Source organism: Mustelus asterias, unplaced genomic scaffold (assembly GCF_964213995.1).
Source record: "Mustelus asterias unplaced genomic scaffold, sMusAst1.hap1.1 HAP1_SCAFFOLD_655, whole genome shotgun sequence".
NCBI classification, from domain to species: domain Eukaryota; kingdom Metazoa; phylum Chordata; class Chondrichthyes; order Carcharhiniformes; family Triakidae; genus Mustelus; species Mustelus asterias.
The window spans coordinates 54,135-76,709 of record NW_027590604.1 but is presented as its reverse complement, the minus strand read 5'-3'; the positions used below and the strand labels follow the sequence as shown (position 1 = coordinate 76,709).

The window sequence follows — 22,575 nt, the reverse complement described above, 5'->3', positions numbered from 1 at the left end:
GAGGCGCACTTGTCGACCGTCAACCACCCTTCTGTGCTGGCGCACATTGTTGGCCCCGCCTCCTCCCTTCGGCGCAGGCGCTGTTGCCCTCCCTGTCACTGCGTTCTGCGCAAGCGCATTTGCCGAGCCTCATCTTTCTGCGCAGGCGCAGTTGTCCATTCAGCCTCACCTTTCTGCGCGGGCGCACTTGCCGATCCTTCCTCGCGCAAGCGCACCTGTCCTCCCGTCCTCTGCCTTATGCGCAGGAACATTTGGCCCTCTCGCGCCGTCGCCCTGTTGCGCAGGCGCACCTGCTCTCCCTCCCACTCCCCGCGCAGGCGCAACTGATGGCCGCTCCCACCTCCCCTGGCGCAGGCGCACGGAGGCCGCACGCCCCGCCCGCGCATGCGTGCCTCCGCCCCGGGTCGCGGCCCCGCCCGGCGGCTGCGCGCGCACTCGGTGAGGGCGGGCGGGCGCGGAGCGATGGCGGCGGCGGAAGGTTCTGGAAAGCGGCGGATTAAAGTCACCGTCAAAACCCCCAAAGACCGCGAGGAGTTCGCCGTGGAGGAGGAGGCGTCCGTGCGGGAGGTGAGAGGCCGGAGATGGGGGGAGACAGGCAGGGAGGCAGAGACACACTGTCCCCGCGGGGCCCCGGGCCTCTCACACTCCCACAGCCCGGGCCCCGCGGGGAGACCCGGCCCGGGCCCAGACCCTCAACCCCGCGGCCCAGACCCCCAACCCGCGGCCCCGGCCCGGACACCCAACCCCGCGGCAGCGGCACTGACTGCCGGAGACAGAGCCCCTCACACAGCCCCTCACACAGCCCCTCACACCCTCTACAATCCACACCCCCCTCACACCCTATACAATCCACACACCCCCTCACACCCTATACAATCCACACCCCTCACACCCTATACAATCCACACCCCCCTCACACACCCTATACAATCCACACCCCCCTCACACCCTATACAATCCACACACCCCCTCACACACCCTATACAATCCACACCCCCCCTCACACCCTATACAATCCACACCCCCTCACACCCTATACAATCCACACCCCCCTCACACCCTATACAATCCACACACACCCTCACACCCTATACAATCCACACACCCCCTCACACCCTATACAATCCACACACCCCCTCACACCCTATACAATCCACACCCCCTCACACCCTATACAATCCACACCCCCCTCACACCCTATACAATCCACACCCCCCTCACACCCTATACAATCCACCCCCCCTCACACCCTATACAATCCACACCACGCTCACACCCTATACAATCCACACCCCCCTCACACCCTATACAATCCACACCCCCCCTCACACCCTATACAATCCACACCACGCTCACACCCTATACAATCCACACCCCCCTCACACCCTATACAATCCACACCCCCCCTCACACCCTATACAATCCACACCCCCTCACACACCCTATACAATCCACACACCCCCTCACACCCTATACAATCCACACCCCCCCTCACACCCTATACAATCCACACCCCCTCACACCCTATACAATCCACACCCCCTCACACACCCTATACAATCCACACCCCCCTCACACCCTATACAATCCACACCCCCTCACACCCTCTACAATCCACACCCCCCTCACACCCTCTACAATCCACACCCCCCTCACACCCTCTACAATCCACACCCCCCTCACACCCTATACAATCCACACCCCCCCTCACACCCTATACAATCCACACCCCCTCACACACCCTATACAATCCACACCCCCCTCACACACCCTATACAATCCACACACCCCTCACACACCCTATACAATCCACACCCCCTCACACACCCTATACAATCCACACCCCCTCACACACCCTCACACACCCTATACAATCCACACCCCCTCACACACCCTATACAATCCACACCCCCTCACACACCCTATACAATCCACACCCCCTCACACACCCTATACAATCCACACCCCCTCACACACCCTATACAATCCACACCCCCCTCACACACCCTATACAATCCACACCCCCTCACACACCCTATACAATCCACACCCCCTCACACACCCTATACAATCCACACCCCCTCACACACCCTATACAATCCACACCCCCTCACACACCCTATACAATCCACACCCCCCTCACACACCCTATACAATCCACACCCCCTCACACACCCTATACAATCCACACCCCCTCACACACCCTATACAATCCACACCCCCTCACACACCCTATACAATCCACACCCCCTCACACACCCTATACAATCCACACCCCCTCACACACCCTATACAATCCACACCCCCCTCACACACCCTATACAATCCACACCCCCTCACACACCCTATACAATCCACACCCCCTCACACACCCTATACAATCCACACCCCCCTCACACACCCTATACAATCCACACCCCCCTCACACACACTATACAATCCACACCCCCCTCACACACCCTATACCATCCACACACCCCTCACACCCTATACAATCCACACCCCTCACACACCCTATACAATCCACACAACCCCTCACACCCTATACAATCCACACCCCCTCACACACCCTATACAATCCACACACCCCTCACACCCTATACAATCCACACACCCCTCACACCCTATACAATCCACACACCCCCTCACACCCTATACAATCCACACACCCCCTCACACCCTATACAATCCACACCCCCTCTCACACCCTATACAATCCACACACTCCCTCACACCCTATACAATCCACACCCCCTCACACACCCTATACAATCCACACCCCCCCTCACACACCCTATACAATCCACACCCCCCCTCACATCCTATACAATCCACACCCCCCCTCACATCCTATACAATCCACACCCCTCTCACACCCTATACAATCCACACCCCCCTCACATCCTATACAATCCACACCCCCCTCACACCCTATACAATCCACACACCCCTCACATCCTATACAATCCACACAACCCCTCACACCCTATACAATCCACACCCCCTCACACACCCTATACAATCCACACACCCCTCACACCCTATACAATCCACACACCCCCTCACACCCTATACAATCCACACCCCCCCTCACACCCTATACAATCCACACCCCCTCTCACACCCTATACAATCCACACACCCCCTCACATCCTATACAATCCACACCCCCCTCACACCCTATACAATCCACACACCCCTCACATCCTATACAATCCACACAACCCCTCACACCCTATACAATCCACACCCCCTCACACACCCTATACAATCCACACACCCCTCACACCCTATACAATCCACACACCCCCTCACACCCTATACAATCCACACACCCCCTCACACCCTATACAATCCACACCCCCTCTCACACCCTATACAATCCACACACCCCCTCACACCCTATACAATCCACACCCCCTCACACCCTATACAATCCACACACCCCTCTCACACCCTATACAATCCACACCCCCTCACACCCTATACAATCCACACCCCCTCACACCCTATACAATCCACACCCCCCTCTCACACCCTATACAATCCACACACCCCCTCACACCCTATACAATCCACACCCCTCACACCCTATACAATCCACACACCCCTCTCACACCCTATACAATCCACACCCTCACACACCCTATACAATCCACACCCCCTCACACACCCTATACAATCCACACACCCCTCACACACCCTATACAATCCCCACCCTCTCACACACCCTATACAATCCACACACCCCTCACACACCCTATACAATCCACACCCCCTCACACACCCTATACAATCCACACCCCCTCACACCCTATACAATCCACACACCCCTCACACCCTATACAATCCACACACCCCTCACACACCCTATACAATCCACACACCCCTCACACACCCTATACAATCCACACACCCCCTCACACACCCTATGCAATCCACACACCCCCTCACACCCTATACAATTCACACACACCCCTCACACCCTATACAATCCACACACCCCTCTCACACCCTATACAATCCACACCCTCACACACCCTATACAATCCACACACACCCTCACACCCTATACAATCCACACCCTCACACACCCTATACAATCCACACACCCCCTCACACCCTATACAATCCACACAGCCCCTCACACACCCTATACAATCCACACAGCCCCTCACACACCCTATACAATCCACACAGCCCCTCACACCCTATACAATCCACACAGCCCTCACACACCCTATACAATCCACACACCCCTCACACACCCTATACAATCCACACACCCCCTCACACACCCTATACAATCCACACCCCCCTCACACCTTATACAATCCACACCCCCTTCACACACCCTATACAATCCACACCCCCCCCTCTACTCATCCTATACAATCCACACAGCCCCTCACACACCCTATACAATCCACACAGCCCCCTCTACACACCCTATACAATCCCCACCCCCCTCACACACCCTATACGGTAGCACAGTGGTTAGCGGCGGCACGGTAGCACAGTGGTTAGCACTGCTGCTTCACAGCTCCAGGGTCCTGGGTTCGATTCCCGGCTTGGGTCACTGTCTGTGTGGAGTTTGCACATTCTCCTCGTGTCTGCGTGGGTTTCCTCCGGGTGCTCCGGTTTCCTTCCACAGTCCAAAGATGTGTGGGTTAGGTTGATTGGCCATTCTAAAATTGCTCCTTAGTGTCCTGAGATTTGTAGGTTAGAGGGATTCGCGGGTAAATATGTAGGGATTTGGTGGTAGGGGCTCGGTGGGATTGTGGTCGGTGCAGACTCGATGGGCCGAATGGCCTCTTTCTGCACTGTAGGGTTTCTATGATTCTATGATGATAGACAATCCACCACCCCTCACACATCCTATACAATCCGCACCCCCCTCTACACACCCTATACAATCCACACAGCCCCTCACACACCCTATACAATCCACACAGCCCCCTCGACACACCCTATACAATCCACACCCCCCTCTACACACACCCCTGACACACACCCTCACCCCCCCTCTACACACCCCCTCACCCCCCCTCTACACACCCTATACAATCCACCCCCCCTCACACACCCTATACAATCTGCACAGCCCCCTCTACACCCTATACAATCCACACCCCCTCACACACCCTACACAATCCGCACAGCCCCTCTACACACCCTATACAATCCACCCCCCCTCACACACCCTATACAATTCACACACCCTATACAATCCACACAGCCCCTCACACCCCCTATACAATCCGCACAGCCCCCTCTACACACCCTATACAATCCACACAGTCCCTCACACACCCTATACAATCCACACAGCCCCTCACACCCTATACAATCCACACCCCCTCACACACCCAAACAATCTGCACAGCCCCCTCTACACACCCTATACAATCCACACAGCCCCCTCACACACCCTATACAATCCACACAGCCCCTCACACACCCTATACAATCCACACAGCCCCTCTCACACCCTATACAATCCCCACCCCTATACATTCCCAACCCCCCTCACACACCCTATACAATCCACACACCCTATACAATCCACACAGCCCCCTCTACACACCCTATACAATCCACACACCCCTCACCCTATACAATCCACACCCCCCTCACACACCCTATACAATTCACACAGCCCCCTCTACACACCCTATACAATCCCCACCCCTCACACACTCTATACAATCCACACACACCCTCACACACCCTATACAATCCGCCCAGCCCCTTTACACACCCTATACAATCCACACACCCCACACACCCTATACAATCCACACACCCCCTATACAATCCGCACAGCCCCCTCTACACACCCTATACAATCCACACACCCTATACAATCCACACACACCCTCACACACCCTATACAATCCACACCCCCCTCACACACCCTATACAATCCGCACAGCCCCCTCTACACACCCTATACAATCCCCACCCCCTCACACACCCTATACAATCCGCCCAGCCCCCTCTACACACCCTATACAATCCACACCCCCCACACACCTATACAATCCACACACCCCCTCTACACAATCCACACCCTCCCCCTCTACATACCCTATACAATCCACACAGTCCCTCACACACCCTATACAATCCACACAGTCCCTCACACACCCTATACAATCCACCCCCCTCACACACCCTATACAATCCACACAGCCCCTCACACCCTATACAATCCGCACAGCCCCCTCTACACACCCTATACAATCCACACAGTCCCTCACACACCCTATACAATCCACACACCCTCACACACCCTATACAATCCACACCCCCTCACACCCTATACAATCCACACCCCTCACACACCCTATACAATCCACACCCCTCACACACCCTATACAATCCACACACCCCTCACACACCCTATACAATCCACACCCCCTCACACCCTATACAATCCACACACCCTATACAATCCACCCCCCTCACACACCATATACAATCCACACCCTCTCACACACCCTATACAATCCACACACCCCCTCACACACCCTATACAATCCACACAGCCCTCACACACCCTATACAATCCACACACCCCCTCACACATCCTATACAATGCACACAGCCCCTCACACACCCCATACAATCCCCACCCCCTCACACACCCTATACAATCCACACACCCCTCACACACCCTATACAATCCACATACCCCTCACACAGCCTATACAATCCACACACCCCCTCACACACCCTATACAATCCACACACCCCTCACACCCTATACAATCCACACACCCCCTCACACACCCTATACAATCCACCCCCCCTCTATTCATCCTATACAATCCACACAGCCCCTCACACACCCTATACAATCCACACAGCCCCCTCTACACACCCTATACAATCCCCACCCCCCTCACACACCCTATACGGTAGCACAGTGGTTAGCGGCGGCACGGTAGCACAGTGGTTAGCACTGCTGCTTCACAGCTCCAGGGTCCTGGGTTCGATTCCCGGCTTGGGTCACTGTCTGTGTGGAGTTTGCACATTCTCCTCGTGTCTGCGTGGGTTTCCTCCGGGTGCTCCGGTTTCCTCCCACAGTCCAAAGATGTGTGGGTTAGGTTGATTGGCCATTCCAAAATTGCTCCTTAGTGTCCTGAGATGTGTAGGTTAGAGGGATTCGCGGGTAAATATGTAGGGATTTGGGGGTAGGGGCTCGGTGGGATTGTGGTCGGTGCAGACTCGATGGGCCGAATGGCCTCTTTCTGCACTGTAGGGTTTCTATGATTCTATGATGATATACAATCCACCCCCCCTCACACACCCTATACAATCCGCACCCCCCTCTACACACCCTATACAATCCACACAGCCCCTCACACACCCTATACAATCCACACAGCCCCTCACACACCCTATACAATCCACACCCCCCTCACACACCCGATACAATCCACACATCCCTCACCCTATACAATCCACACTCCCCTCACACACCCTATACAATCCACACCCCCCTCTACACACCTCCCCTCACACACCCCCTCACCCACCCTCTACACACCCCCTCACCCCCCCTCTACACACCCTATACAATCCACACACCCCTCACACACCCTATACAATCCGCACAGCCCCCTCTACACCCTATACAATCCACACCCCCTCACACACCCTATACAATCCGCACAGCCCCTCTACACACCCTATACAATCCACACCCCCTCACACACCCTATACAATCCACACCCCCCTCACACACCCTATACAATCCACACACACCCTCACACACCCTATACAATCCACACAGCCCCTCACACCCTATACAATCCGCACAGCCCCCTCTACACACCCTATACAATCCACACAGTCCCTCACACACCCAATACAATCCACACAGCCCCTCACACCCTATACAATCCACACCCCCTCACACACCCTATACAATCTGCACAGCCCCCTCTACACACCCTATACAATCCACACACACCTCACCCTATACAATCCCCACCCCCTCACACACTCTATACAATCCACACCCCCCTCACACACCCTATACAATCCGCACAGCCCCCTCTACACACCCTATACAATCCACACCCCCCACACACCCTATACAATCCACACACACCCTCACACACCCTATACAATCCGCACAGCCCCCTCTACACACCCTATACAACCCACACACCCCCCCACACACCCTATACAATCCACACACACCCTCACACACCCTAAACAATCCACACAGCCCCTCACACACCCTATACAATCCCCACCCCCTCACACACCCTATACAATCCACACACCCCCTCACACACCCTATACAATCCACACCCCCCTCACACACCCTATACAATCCGCACAGCCCCCTCTACACACCCTATACAATCCACACCCTCCCCCTCTACACACCATATACAATCCACACCCTCCCCCTCTACACACCCTATACAATCCGCACAGCCCCTCACACACCCTATACAATCCACACAGTCCCTCACACACCCTATACAATCCACACACACCCTATACAATGCACACAGCCCCTCACACCCTATACAATCCGCACAGCCCCTCCACACACCCTATACAATCCACACAGTCCCTCACACACCCTATACAATCCACACACCCCCTCTCACACCCTATACAATCCACCCCCCCTCACACACCCTATACAATCCGCACACCCCCCTCACACACCCTATACAATCCACACAGCCCCTCACACACCCTATACAATCCACACAGCCCCTCACACCCTATACAATCCCCACCCCTATACAATCCCCACCCCCCTCACACACCCTATACAATCCACACACACCCTCACACACCCTATACAATCCACACAGCCCCTCTCACACCCTATACAATCCCCACCCCCTATACAATTCCCACCCTCCTCACACACCCTATACAATCCACACACACCCTCACACACCCTATACAATCCACACACCCCTCACACACCCTATACAATCCACACACCCCCTCACACACCCTATACAATCCACACCCCCCTCACACCTTATACAATCCACACCCCCTTCACACACCCTATACAATCCACACCCCCCCCTCTACTCATCCTATACAATCCACACAGCCCCTCACACACCCTATACAATCCACACAGCCCCCTCTACACACCCTATACAATCCCCACCCCCCTCACACACCCTATACGGTAGCACAGTGGTTAGCGGCGGCACGGTAGCACAGTGGTTAGCACTGCTGCTTCACAGCTCCAGGGTCCTGGGTTCGATTCCCGGCTTGGGTCACTGTCTGTGTGGAGTTTGCACATTCTCCTCGTGTCTGCGTGGGTTTCCTCCGGGTGCTCCGGTTTCCTTCCACAGTCCAAAGATGTGTGGGTTAGGTTGATTGGCCATTCTAAAATTGCTCCTTAGTGTCCTGAGATTTGTAGGTTAGAGGGATTCGCGGGTAAATATGTAGGGATTTGGTGGTAGGGGCTCGGTGGGATTGTGGTCGGTGCAGACTCGATGGGCCGAATGGCCTCTTTCTGCACTGTAGGGTTTCTATGATTCTATGATGATAGACAATCCACCACCCCTCACACATCCTATACAATCCGCACCCCCCTCTACACACCCTATACAATCCACACAGCCCCTCACACACCCTATACAATCCACACAGCCCCCTCGACACACCCTATACAATCCACACCCCCCTCTACACACACCCCTGACACACACCCTCACCCCCCCTCTACACACCCCCTCACCCCCCCTCTACACACCCTATACAATCCACCCCCCCTCACACACCCTATACAATCTGCACAGCCCCCTCTACACCCTATACAATCCACACCCCCTCACACACCCTACACAATCCGCACAGCCCCTCTACACACCCTATACAATCCACACCCCCCTCACACACCCTATACAATTCACACACCCTATACAATCCACACAGCCCCTCACACCCCCTATACAATCCGCACAGCCCCCTCTACACACCCTATACAATCCACACAGTCCCTCACACACCCTATACAATCCACACAGCCCCTCACACCCTATACAATCCACACCCCCTCACACACCCAAACAATCTGCACAGCCCCCTCTACACACCCTATACAATCCACACAGCCCCCTCACACACCCTATACAATCCACACAGCCCCTCACACACCCTATACAATCCACACAGCCCCTCTCACACCCTATACAATCCCCACCCCTATACATTCCCAACCCCCCTCACACACCCTATACAATCCACACACCCTATACAATCCACACAGCCCCCTCTACACACCCTATACAATCCACACACCCCTCACCCTATACAATCCACACCCCCCTCACACACCCTATACAATTCACACAGCCCCCTCTACACACCCTATACAATCCCCACCCCCTCACACACTCTATACAATCCACACACACCCTCACACACCCTATACAATCCGCCCAGCCCCTTTACACACCCTATACAATCCACACACCCCACACACCCTATACAATCCACACACCCCCTATACAATCCGCACAGCCCCCTCTACACACCCTATACAATCCACACCCCCCACACACCCTATACAATCCACACACACCCTCACACACCCTATACAATCCACACCCCCCTCACACACCCTATACAATCCGCACAGCCCCCTCTACACACCCTATACAATCCCCACCCCTCACACACCCTATACAATCCGCCCAGCCCCCTCTACACACCCTATACAATCCACACCCCCCACACACCCTATACAATCCACACACCCCCTCTACACAATCCACACCCTCCGCCTCTACATACCCTATACAATCCACACAGTCCCTCACACACCCTATACAATCCACACAGTCCCTCACACACCCTATACAATCCACCCCCCTCACACACCCTATACAATCCACACAGCCCCTCACACCCTATACAATCCGCACAGCCCCCTCTACACACCCTATACAATCCACACAGTCCCTCACACACCCTATACAATCCACACACCCTCACACACCCTATACAATCCACACCCCCTCACACCCTATACAATCCACACCCCTCACACACCCTATACAATCCACACCCCTCACACACCCTATACAATCCACACACCCCTCACACACCCTATACAATCCACACCCCCTCACACCCTATACAATCCACACACCCTATACAATCCACCCCCCTCACACACCATATACAATCCACACCCTCTCACACACCCTATACAATCCACACACCCCCTCACACACCCTATACAATCCACACAGCCCTCACACACCCTATACAATCCACACACCCCCTCACACATCCTATACAATGCACACAGCCCCTCACACACCCCATACAATCCCCACCCCCTCACACACCCTATACAATCCACACACCCCTCACACACCCTATACAATCCACATACCCCTCACACAGCCTATACAATCCACACACCCCCTCACACACCCTATACAATCCACACACCCCTCACACCCTATACAATCCACACACCCCCTCACACACCCTATACAATCCACCCCCCCTCTATTCATCCTATACAATCCACACAGCCCCTCACACACCCTATGCAATCCACACAGCCCCCTCTACACACCCTATACAATCCCCACCCCCCTCACACACCCTATACGGTAGCACAGTGGTTAGCGGCGGCACGGTAGCACAGTGGTTAGCACTGCTGCTTCACAGCTCCAGGGTCCTGGGTTCGATTCCCGGCTTGGGTCACTGTCTGTGTGGAGTTTGCACATTCTCCTCGTGTCTGCGTGGGTTTCCTCCGGGTGCTCCGGTTTCCTCCCACAGTCCAAAGATGTGTGGGTTAGGTTGATTGGCCATTCCAAAATTGCTCCTTAGTGTCCTGAGATGTGTAGGTTAGAGGGATTCGCGGGTAAATATGTAGGGATTTGGGGGTAGGGGCTCGGTGGGATTGTGGTCGGTGCAGACTCGATGGGCCGAATGGCCTCTTTCTGCACTGTAGGGTTTCTATGATTCTATGATGATATACAATCCACCCCCCCTCACACACCCTATACAATCCGCACCCCCCTCTACACACCCTATACAATCCACACAGCCCCTCACACACCCTATACAATCCACACAGCCCCTCACACACCCTATACAATCCACACCCCCCTCACACACCCGATACAATCCACACATCCCTCACCCTATACAATCCACACTCCCCTCACACACCCTATACAATCCACACCCCCCTCTACACACCTCCCCTCACACACCCCCTCACCCACCCTCTACACACCCCCTCACCCCCCCTCTACACACCCTATACAATCCACACACCCCTCACACACCCTATACAATCCGCACAGCCCCCTCTACACCCTATACAATCCACACCCCCTCACACACCCTATACAATCCGCACAGCCCCTCTACACACCCTATACAATCCACACCCCCTCACACACCCTATACAATCCACACCCCCCTCACACACCCTATACAATCCACACACACCCTCACACACCCTATACAATCCACACAGCCCCTCACACCCTATACAATCCGCACAGCCCCCTCTACACACCCTATACAATCCACACAGTCCCTCACACACCCAATACAATCCACACAGCCCCTCACACCCTATACAATCCACACCCCCTCACACACCCTATACAATCTGCACAGCCCCCTCTACACACCCTATACAATCCACACACACCTCACCCTATACAATCCCCACCCCCTCACACACTCTATACAATCCACACCCCCCTCACACACCCTATACAATCCGCACAGCCCCCTCTACACACCCTATACAATCCACACCCCCCACACACCCTATACAATCCACACACACCCTCACACACCCTATACAATCCGCACAGCCCCCTCTACACACCCTATACAACCCACACACCCCCCCACACACCCTATACAATCCACACACACCCTCACACACCCTAAACAATCCACACAGCCCCTCACACACCCTATACAATCCCCACCCCCTCACACACCCTATACAATCCACACACCCCCTCACACACCCTATACAATCCACACCCCCCTCACACACCCTATACAATCCGCACAGCCCCCTCTACACACCCTATACAATCCACACCCTCCCCCTCTACACACCATATACAATCCACACCCTCCCCCTCTACACACCCTATACAATCCGCACAGCCCCTCACACACCCTATACAATCCACACAGTCCCTCACACACCCTATACAATCCACACACACCCTATACAATGCACACAGCCCCTCACACCCTATACAATCCGCACAGCCCCCTCTACACACCCTATACAATCCACACAGTCCCTCACACACCCAATACAATCCACACAGCCCCTCACACCCTATACAATCCACACCCCCTCACACACCCTATACAATCTGCACAGCCCCCTCTACACACCCTATACAATCCACACACACCTCACCCTATACAATCCCCACCCCCTCACACACTCTATACAATCCACACCCCCCTCACACACCCTATACAATCCGCACAGCCCCCTCTACACACCCTATACAATCCACACCCCCCACACACCCTATACAATCCACACACACCCTCACACACCCTATACAATCCGCACAGCCCCCTCTACACACCCTATACAACCCACACACCCCCCCACACACCCTATACAATCCACACACACCCTCACACACCCTAAACAATCCACACAGCCCCTCACACACCCTATACAATCCCCACCCCCTCACACACCCTATACAATCCACACACCCCCTCACACACCCTATACAATCCACACCCCCCTCACACACCCTATACAATCCGCACAGCCCCCTCTACACACCCTATACAATCCACACCCTCCCCCTCTACACACCATATACAATCCACACCCTCCCCCTCTACACACCCTATACAATCCGCACAGCCCCTCACACACCCTATACAATCCACACAGTCCCTCACACACCCTATACAATCCACACACACCCTATACAATGCACACAGCCCCTCACACCCTATACAATCCGCACAGCCCCTCCACACACCCTATACAATCCACACAGTCCCTCACACACCCTATACAATCCACACACCCCCTCTCACACCCTATACAATCCACCCCCCCTCACACACCCTATACAATCCACACCCCTCACACACCCTATACAATCCGCACACCCCCCTCACACACCCTATACAATCCACACAGCCCCTCACACACCCTATACAATCCACACAGCCCCTCACACCCTATACAATCCCCACCCCTATACAATCCCCACCCCCCTCACACACCCTATACAATCCACACACACCCTCACACACCCTATACAATCCACACAGCCCCTCTCACACCCTATACAATCCCCACCCCCTATACAATTCCCACCCTCCTCACACACCCTATACAATCCACACACACCCTCACACACCCTATACAATCCACACAGCCCCCACTACACACCCTATACAATCCACACACACCTCACCCTATACAATCCCCACCCCCTCACACACTCTATACAATCCACACCCACCTCACACACCCTATACAATCCGCACAGCCCCCTCTACACACCCTATACAATCCACACAGTCCCTCACACACCCTATACAATCCACACAGCCCCTCTCACACCCTATACAATCCCCACCCCTATACAATCCCCACCCCCTCACACACCCTATACAATCCACACACACCCTCACACACCCTATACAATCCACACAGCCCCCTCACACCCTATACAATCCCCACCCCCTATACAATCCCCACCCCCCCTCACACACCCTATACAATCCACACACACCCTCACACACCCTATTCAATCCGCACAGCCCCCTCTACACACCCTATACAATCCACACCCTCCCCCTCTACACACCCTATACAATCCACACAGTCCCTCACACACCCTATACAATACACACCCCTCTACACACCCTATACAACGCACATAGCCCCTCTACACACCCTATACAATCGACACAGCCCCTCACACACCCTATACAATCCACACAGCCCCTCACACACCCTAAACAATCCACACACACCCTCACACACCCTATACAATCCTCACAGCCCTCACACCCTATACAATCCACACAGCCCTCTCTACACACCCTATACAATCCACACAGCTCCTCACACACCCTATACAATCCCCACAGCCCCTCACACCCTATACAATCCACACAGCCCCCTCACACACCCTATACAATCCACACAGCCCCTCACACACTCTATACAACCCACACAGCCCCTCACACACCCTATACAATCCACACAGCCCCCTCACACACCCTATACAATCCACACAGCCCCTCTCTCACCGTATACAATCCACACCCCCCTCTACACACCCTATACAATCCACACAGCCCCTCTACACACCCTATACAATCCCCACAGCCCCTCACACACCCTATACAATCCCCACAGCCCCTCTACACATCCTATACCATCCACACAGCCCCCCTCACACACCCTATACAATCCCCACAGCCCCCTCTACACAGCCAATACAATCCACACACACCCTCACACACCCTATACAATCCACACAGCCCCTCACACCCTATACAATCCGCACAGCCCCCTCTACACACCCTATACAATCCACACAGTCCCTCACACACCCTATACAATCCACACAGCCCCTCACACCCTATACAATCCACACCCCCTCACACACCCTATACAATCTGCACAGCCCCCTCTACACACCCTATACAATCCACACAGCCCCCTCACACACCTTATACAATCCACACAGCCCCTCACACACCCTATACAATCCACACAGCCCCCTCTACACACCCTATACAATCCACACACACCTCACCCTATACAATCCCCACCCCCTCACACACTCTATACAATCCACACACACCTCACCCTATACAATCCCCACCCCCTCACACACTCTATACAATCCACACCCCCCTCACACACCCTATACAATCCGCACAGCCCCCTCTACACACCCTATACAATCCACACCCCCCACACACCCTATACAATCCACACACACCCTCACACACCCTATACAATCCGCACAGCCCCCTCTACACACCCTATACAACCCACACACACCCCCACACACCCTATACAATCCACACACACCCTCACACACCCTAAACAATCCACACAGCCCCTCACACACCCTATACAATCCCCACCCCCTCACACACCCTATACAATCCACACACCCCCTCACACACCCTATACAATCCACACACCCCCTCACACACCCTATACAATCCGCACAGCCCCCTCTACACACCCTATACAATCCACACCCTCCCCCTCTACACACCATATACAATCCACACCCTCCCCCTCTACACACCCTATACAATCCGCACAGCCCCTCACACACCCTGTACAATCCACACAGTCCCTCACACACCCTATACAATCCACACACACCCCCACACAACCTATACAATGCACACAGCCCCTCACACCCTATACAATCCGCACAGCCCCTCCACACCCTATACAATCCACACAGTCCCTCACACACCCTATACAATCCACACCCCCCCTCTCACACCCTATACAATCCACCCCCTCACACACCCTATACAATCCACACCCCTCACACACCCTATACAATCCGCACACCCCCTCACACACCCTATACAATCCACACAGCCCCTCACACACCCTATACAATCCACACAGCCCCTCACACCCTATACAATCCCCACCCCTATACAATCCCCACCCCCTCACACACCCTATACAATCCACACACACCCTCACACACCCTATACAATCCACACAGCCCCTCTCACACCCTATACAATCCCCACCCCCTATACAATTCCCACCCTCCTCACACACCCTATACAATCCACACAGCCCCCACTACACACCCTATACAATCCACACACACCTCACCCTATACAATCCCCACCCCCTCACACACTCTATACAATCCACACCCACCTCACACACCCTATACAATCCGCACAGCCCCCTCTACACACCCTATACAATCCACACAGTCCCTCACACACCCTATACAATCCACACAGCCCCTCTCACACCCTATACAATCCCCACCCCCTATACAATCCCCACCCCCCTCACACACCCTATACAATCCACACACACACCCTCACACACCCTATTCAATCCGCACAGCCCCCTCTACACACCCTATACAATCCACACCCTCCCCCTCTACACACCCTATACAATCCACACAGTCCCTCACACACCCTATACAATACACACCCCTCTACACACCCTATACAACGCACACAGCCCCTCTACACACCCTATACAATCGACACAGCCCCTCACACACCCTATACAATCCACACAGCCCCTCACACACCCTAAACAATCCACACACACCCTCACACACCCTATACAATCCTCACAGCCCTCACACCCTATACAATCCACACAGCCCTCTCTACACACCCTATACAATCCACACAGCTCCTCACACACCCTATACAATCCCCACAGCCCCTCACACCCTATACAATCCACACAGCCCCCTCACACACCCTATACAATCCACACAGCCCCTCACACACTCTGTACAACCCACACAGCCCCTCACACACCCTATACAATCCACACAGCCCCCTCACACACCCTATACAATCCACACAGCCCCTCTCTCACCCTATACAATCCACACCCCCCTCTACACACCCTATACAATCCACACAGCCCCTCTACACACCCTATACAATCCCCACAGCCCCTCACACACCCTATACAATCCCCACAGCCCCTCTACACATCCTATACCATCCACACAGCCCCCCCTCACACACCCTATACAATCCCCACAGCCCCCTCTACACAGCCAATACAATCCACACACCCCCTATACAATCCCCACAGCCCCCTCACGCACCCTATACAATCCCCACAGCCCCCTCACACACCCAATACAATCCATACACCCCTCACACACCCTATACAATCCCCACAGCCCCCTCACACAGCGTATACAATCCCCACAGCCCCTCTACACACCCTATACAATCCCCACAGTCCCCTCTACACACCCTATACAATCCCCGCAGCCCCCTCACACACCCTATACAGTCCACACAGCCCCTCACACACCCTATACAATCCCCACAACCCCCTCTACACAGCCTATACAATCCACACACCCCTCACGCACCCTATACAATCCCCACCGCCCCCCTCACACACCCTATACAATCCCCACAGCCCCCTCACACACCCTATACAATCCACACAACCCCCTCTACACACCGTATACAATCCACACAGCCCCTCTCACACTGTATACAGTCCACACAGCCAGCACCAGGCTGTATAGAGTCTGCACACCCTATACTGTCTGAATGCATGGCAGACACCCTATGCAATCCATACACTCACCAGGCTGTATAGAGTCTAGGCAGCGTATATAATCTATACTGTCTGAACTCGAGGCAGGCGCCCTATACAATCCTTATTCTTAACACCCATTTCTATAGAGTCTACACACCCTATACAATCCATACTGTCTGAATGCAGAGCCGACACCCTGTACAATCCATATACTCAACTCCCGGCAGTATAGATCTAGACACCTTGTACAATCCATGCTGTGTGAACACCGGTGTGTAAAGAGCGCAGGCACCCCGATGTAATCTATAGTGTGCACACCAGAGTCTACAGACTATTTACACCCTATAGAATCCACACGCCAGAGTCCAGTGTATGGACATCCCTATAGAATCCATACAGTGTAAGCACCAGTCTATAAAGCATATAGGCGCCCTACATAATAGCACTCACGCTGTAAGCACCGGATTCTGTGACATATAGACACCCTATATAGGCCGTGAACTGTAAAGGCCAGTGTTTATTGAGTATCAACATCCTAAAGAATCCATACATTGCAAACCAGTGTCTATAGGGTATAGGTACCCCATAGGATCCAGACACGAAACACCAAAGTATATAGAGTATAAACACCTTATGGGATCCACACATTTAACATCAGTCTATGCCATATCGACACCCTATAGAATTAATGTGCCGTAAACAGTCCATAAAGTATGGCCACTCTATAGAAGTCATGATGTGGAGATGCCGGCGTTGGACTGGGGTAAACACAGTAAGAGTTTTAACAACACGTTAAAGTCCAACAGGTTTATTAGGTAGCAAATGCCATTAGCATTCGGAGCACTGCTCCTTTGTCAGATGGAGTGGATATCTGCTCTCAAACAGGGCACAGAGACACAAAATCAAGTTACAGAATACTGATTAGAATGCGAATCTCTACAGCCAACCAGTCTTAAAGATACAGACAATGTGAGTGGAGGGAGCATTAGGCACAGGTTAAAGAGATGTGTATCGTCTCCAGACAGGACAGCCAGTGAGATTCTGCAAGTCCAGGAGGCAAGCTGTGGGGGTTACTGATAGTGTGACATGAACCCAACATCCCAGTTTAGGCCGTCCTCGTGTGTGCAGAACTTGACTATCAGTTTCTGCTCAGCGACTCTGCGCTGTCGTGTGTCATGAAGGCTGCCTTGGAGAACGCTTACCCGAAGATCAGAGGCTGAATGCCCATGACCGCTGAAGTGCTCCCCAACAGGAAGAGACCAGTCTTGCCTGGTGATTGTTGAGCGGTGTTCATTCATCCGTTGTCGTAGCGACTATCACACTATCCGTAACCCCCACAGCTTGCCTCCTGGACTCGCAGAATCTCACTGGCTGTCCTGTCTGGAGACAATACACATCTCTTTAACCTGTGCTTAATGCTCCCTCCACTCACATTGTCTGTATCTTTAAGACCTGGTTGGCCGTAGAGATTTGCACTCTAATCAGTATTCTGTAACTTGATTTTGTGTCTCTGTGCCCTGTTTGAGAGCAGATATCCACTCCATCTGACGAAGGAGCAGCGCTCCGAAAGCTAATGGCATTTGCTATCAAATAAACCTGTTGGACTTTAACCTGGTGTTGTTAAAACTCTGACTGTGTTCACCCTATAGAATCCATACTCCAAACACCAGCCTCTATATCGAATCCATGCAGTGTAACCACCTCAGTCTCTACTATAAGTACCCCATAGAATCTTGATGCTGTAACACCAAGGTCTGTATAGAATACACACCGTGTAGAATCCATACTCTAAGTGCCAGAGCCTATATAATATGTACACCACATAGAATTCACGGTATAAACAACACAGTCCATAAAGTACAGGCACCCAATACAATCTATGCACTGTAACCACCAGGCCCTCTAGAGCCTTATACAATCCATACACTAAACACCAGAGCTATGGAGTATAGAACCCAGACAGTAACCACCAGAGCCTATAGCGTAGACACCGTATGTAATCCATGCACTCTAAAGTCTGAGTATAGGCACCTATAGAATCCATACAGACCAAAGTCTATAAGAGTGTAGGCACCACATAAAATCCACGCACTAAACATCAGAGTCCATAGTTTGGATGCCATGTAGAATCCATGCACTAGACACTCGATGGGTTTTAACACCATATCGAATCCAGGCTGTAAAGTCCAGAGTCTATAGAATCAATCATAGAAACCCGACAGTGCAGAAAGAGGCCATTCGGCCCATCGAGTCTGCACCGACCACAATCCCACCCAGGCCCTACCCCCATATCCCGACACTAATCCCTCTAACCTATGCATCCCGGGACGCTAAAGGGCAATTTAGCGTGGCCAATCCACCTAGCCTGCACATCTTTGGTCTGTGGGAGGAAACCGGAGCATCCGGAGCAAACCCACACTATAGAGTCTATAAGAGCTCAGACACCATGTATAATCCATGCACTAAACACCCGTACAAATCATATAGAATCCACGCACTAAAAGCCAGAGTCTATACAGTATAGACACTATATAGAACTATACAGTGTAACACCCTATAGAATCCATACTCCAAACACTGGAATCCATAGAATATCGACCTCATGTGGAATCTATACAGTATTGACAATAGAGTCTAAACACCATGTTGAATGGGAATGATCATTGTCTATAGGCATAATGGATAAGCCCCATACAGAATCTATATATGGAATATAAACATCTATACAGTGTGGACACCAGATAGAGTCGACACAATAACCATACAGGAAAATACAAGAGAAACCACATAGTCTGTACTGTACAAATGCCACATAATCTACATAGCACAATGCCCTATAGAATCCATACAGTACAACCATCATTTGTAGTCGACACAACACACACACCATGGGGTCTATGGAATCAACACCATAATAGAATCCATAAACTATAAAGATAACAGAATTTGATTTGTTATCGTCACATATCGGGATACAGTGAAAAGTATTGTTTCTTGCGCGCTACACAGACAAAACATACTGTTCATAGAATACATAGATTTGATTTATTAGACACTTTAGGAACATTTAAGCGGTTATTGGATAGGCACATGGAGCACACCAGGATGATGGGGAGTGGGATAGCTTGATCTTGGTTTCAGATAAAGCTCGGCACAACATCGTGGGCCGAAGGGCCTGTTCTGTGCTGTACTGTTCTATGTTCTATTGTTCACGTGCATTGGGATATAATGAAAAGTGTTTCTTGCGCGCTACACAGACAAAGCATACCGTTCATAGAGCAGGAAAGGAGAGGGTGCAGAATGTGGTGTTACAGTGATAGGGTGTAGAGAAAGATCAGCCCGAGGTGAAGTAGGTCCATTCAAATGGATGGGAGGCTGGTTTGCGTGTTGGACTGAGCTACGTTCACACGATGGCAGCAGGGAAGAAGCTGTTCTTGAGTCGGTCGGTACGTGCCCTCGGACTTCTGTATCTTTTTCCCGACGGAAGAAGGTGGAAGAGAGAATGTCCGGGGGTGTGTGGGGTCCTTGATTATGCTGGCTGCTTTTCCCGAGGCAGCGGGAAGTGTAGACAGGGTTGATGGATGGGAGGCTGGTTTGCGTGATGGATTGGGCTAAATTCACGACCTTTTGTAGTTCCTTGCGGTCTTGGGCAGAGCAGGAGCCCATACCAAGCTGTGATACACCCAGAAAGGATGCTTTCTATGTAATCTATACAATACAAATACCATGGAATCTATAGTATAAATACCATATTAGAATCCATAAACTATAAAGATAGCAGAATCTGTGCAGTGCAAACGCCATCTAGAATCTCTACAGCATTGAATCTATAGAATAAAAAGACTATATAGAATTTATAGGGTGTAAACATCTGCAGTGAATGGATATCAGACACACACATGTGAAATAGGAGCAGGAATAGGCCACTCGGCCCCTCGAGCCTGCCCCCCCGTTCGATAAGATCACGGCTGGTGTGTAGTGATTCAAGTTCCACATTCTCTGCTGGGGCAGAGAGTTCAAAGATCCTTTCTGCATCCACCTTGTCGAGACCTTTCAGGATGTTCTAAACTCCAATCAAACTAACGGGATTACAGGCAGATATGTCCCCGGGACCTGATGGCCTGCACCCCTAGAGGATTAAAGGAGGTGGCAGCAAAGGTAGTGGATGCATTGGTTGTGATACTTCCAAGTCCCAGTGGATTGGAAACTCGCTAATGTGATGCCCCTATTCAAAAAGGGAGAGAGGCAAAATTAAA

General features: G+C 52.6%; 1 protein-coding gene across 1 annotated transcript in view; it reads left to right on the top strand.

The window, feature by feature from the left end:
• Positions 1-409: 409 nt before the first annotated feature.
• Positions 410-22,575, top strand: part of LOC144487221 (ubiquilin-4-like) — a gene marked incomplete at its 3' end in the record, with an annotated part of 74,573 nt that continues 52,407 nt past the window's right edge. Inside the window, 1 exon segment of the mRNA XM_078205294.1 lies at positions 410-567. Within this exon segment, the coding sequence (XP_078061420.1) occupies positions 463-567 (105 nt within the window).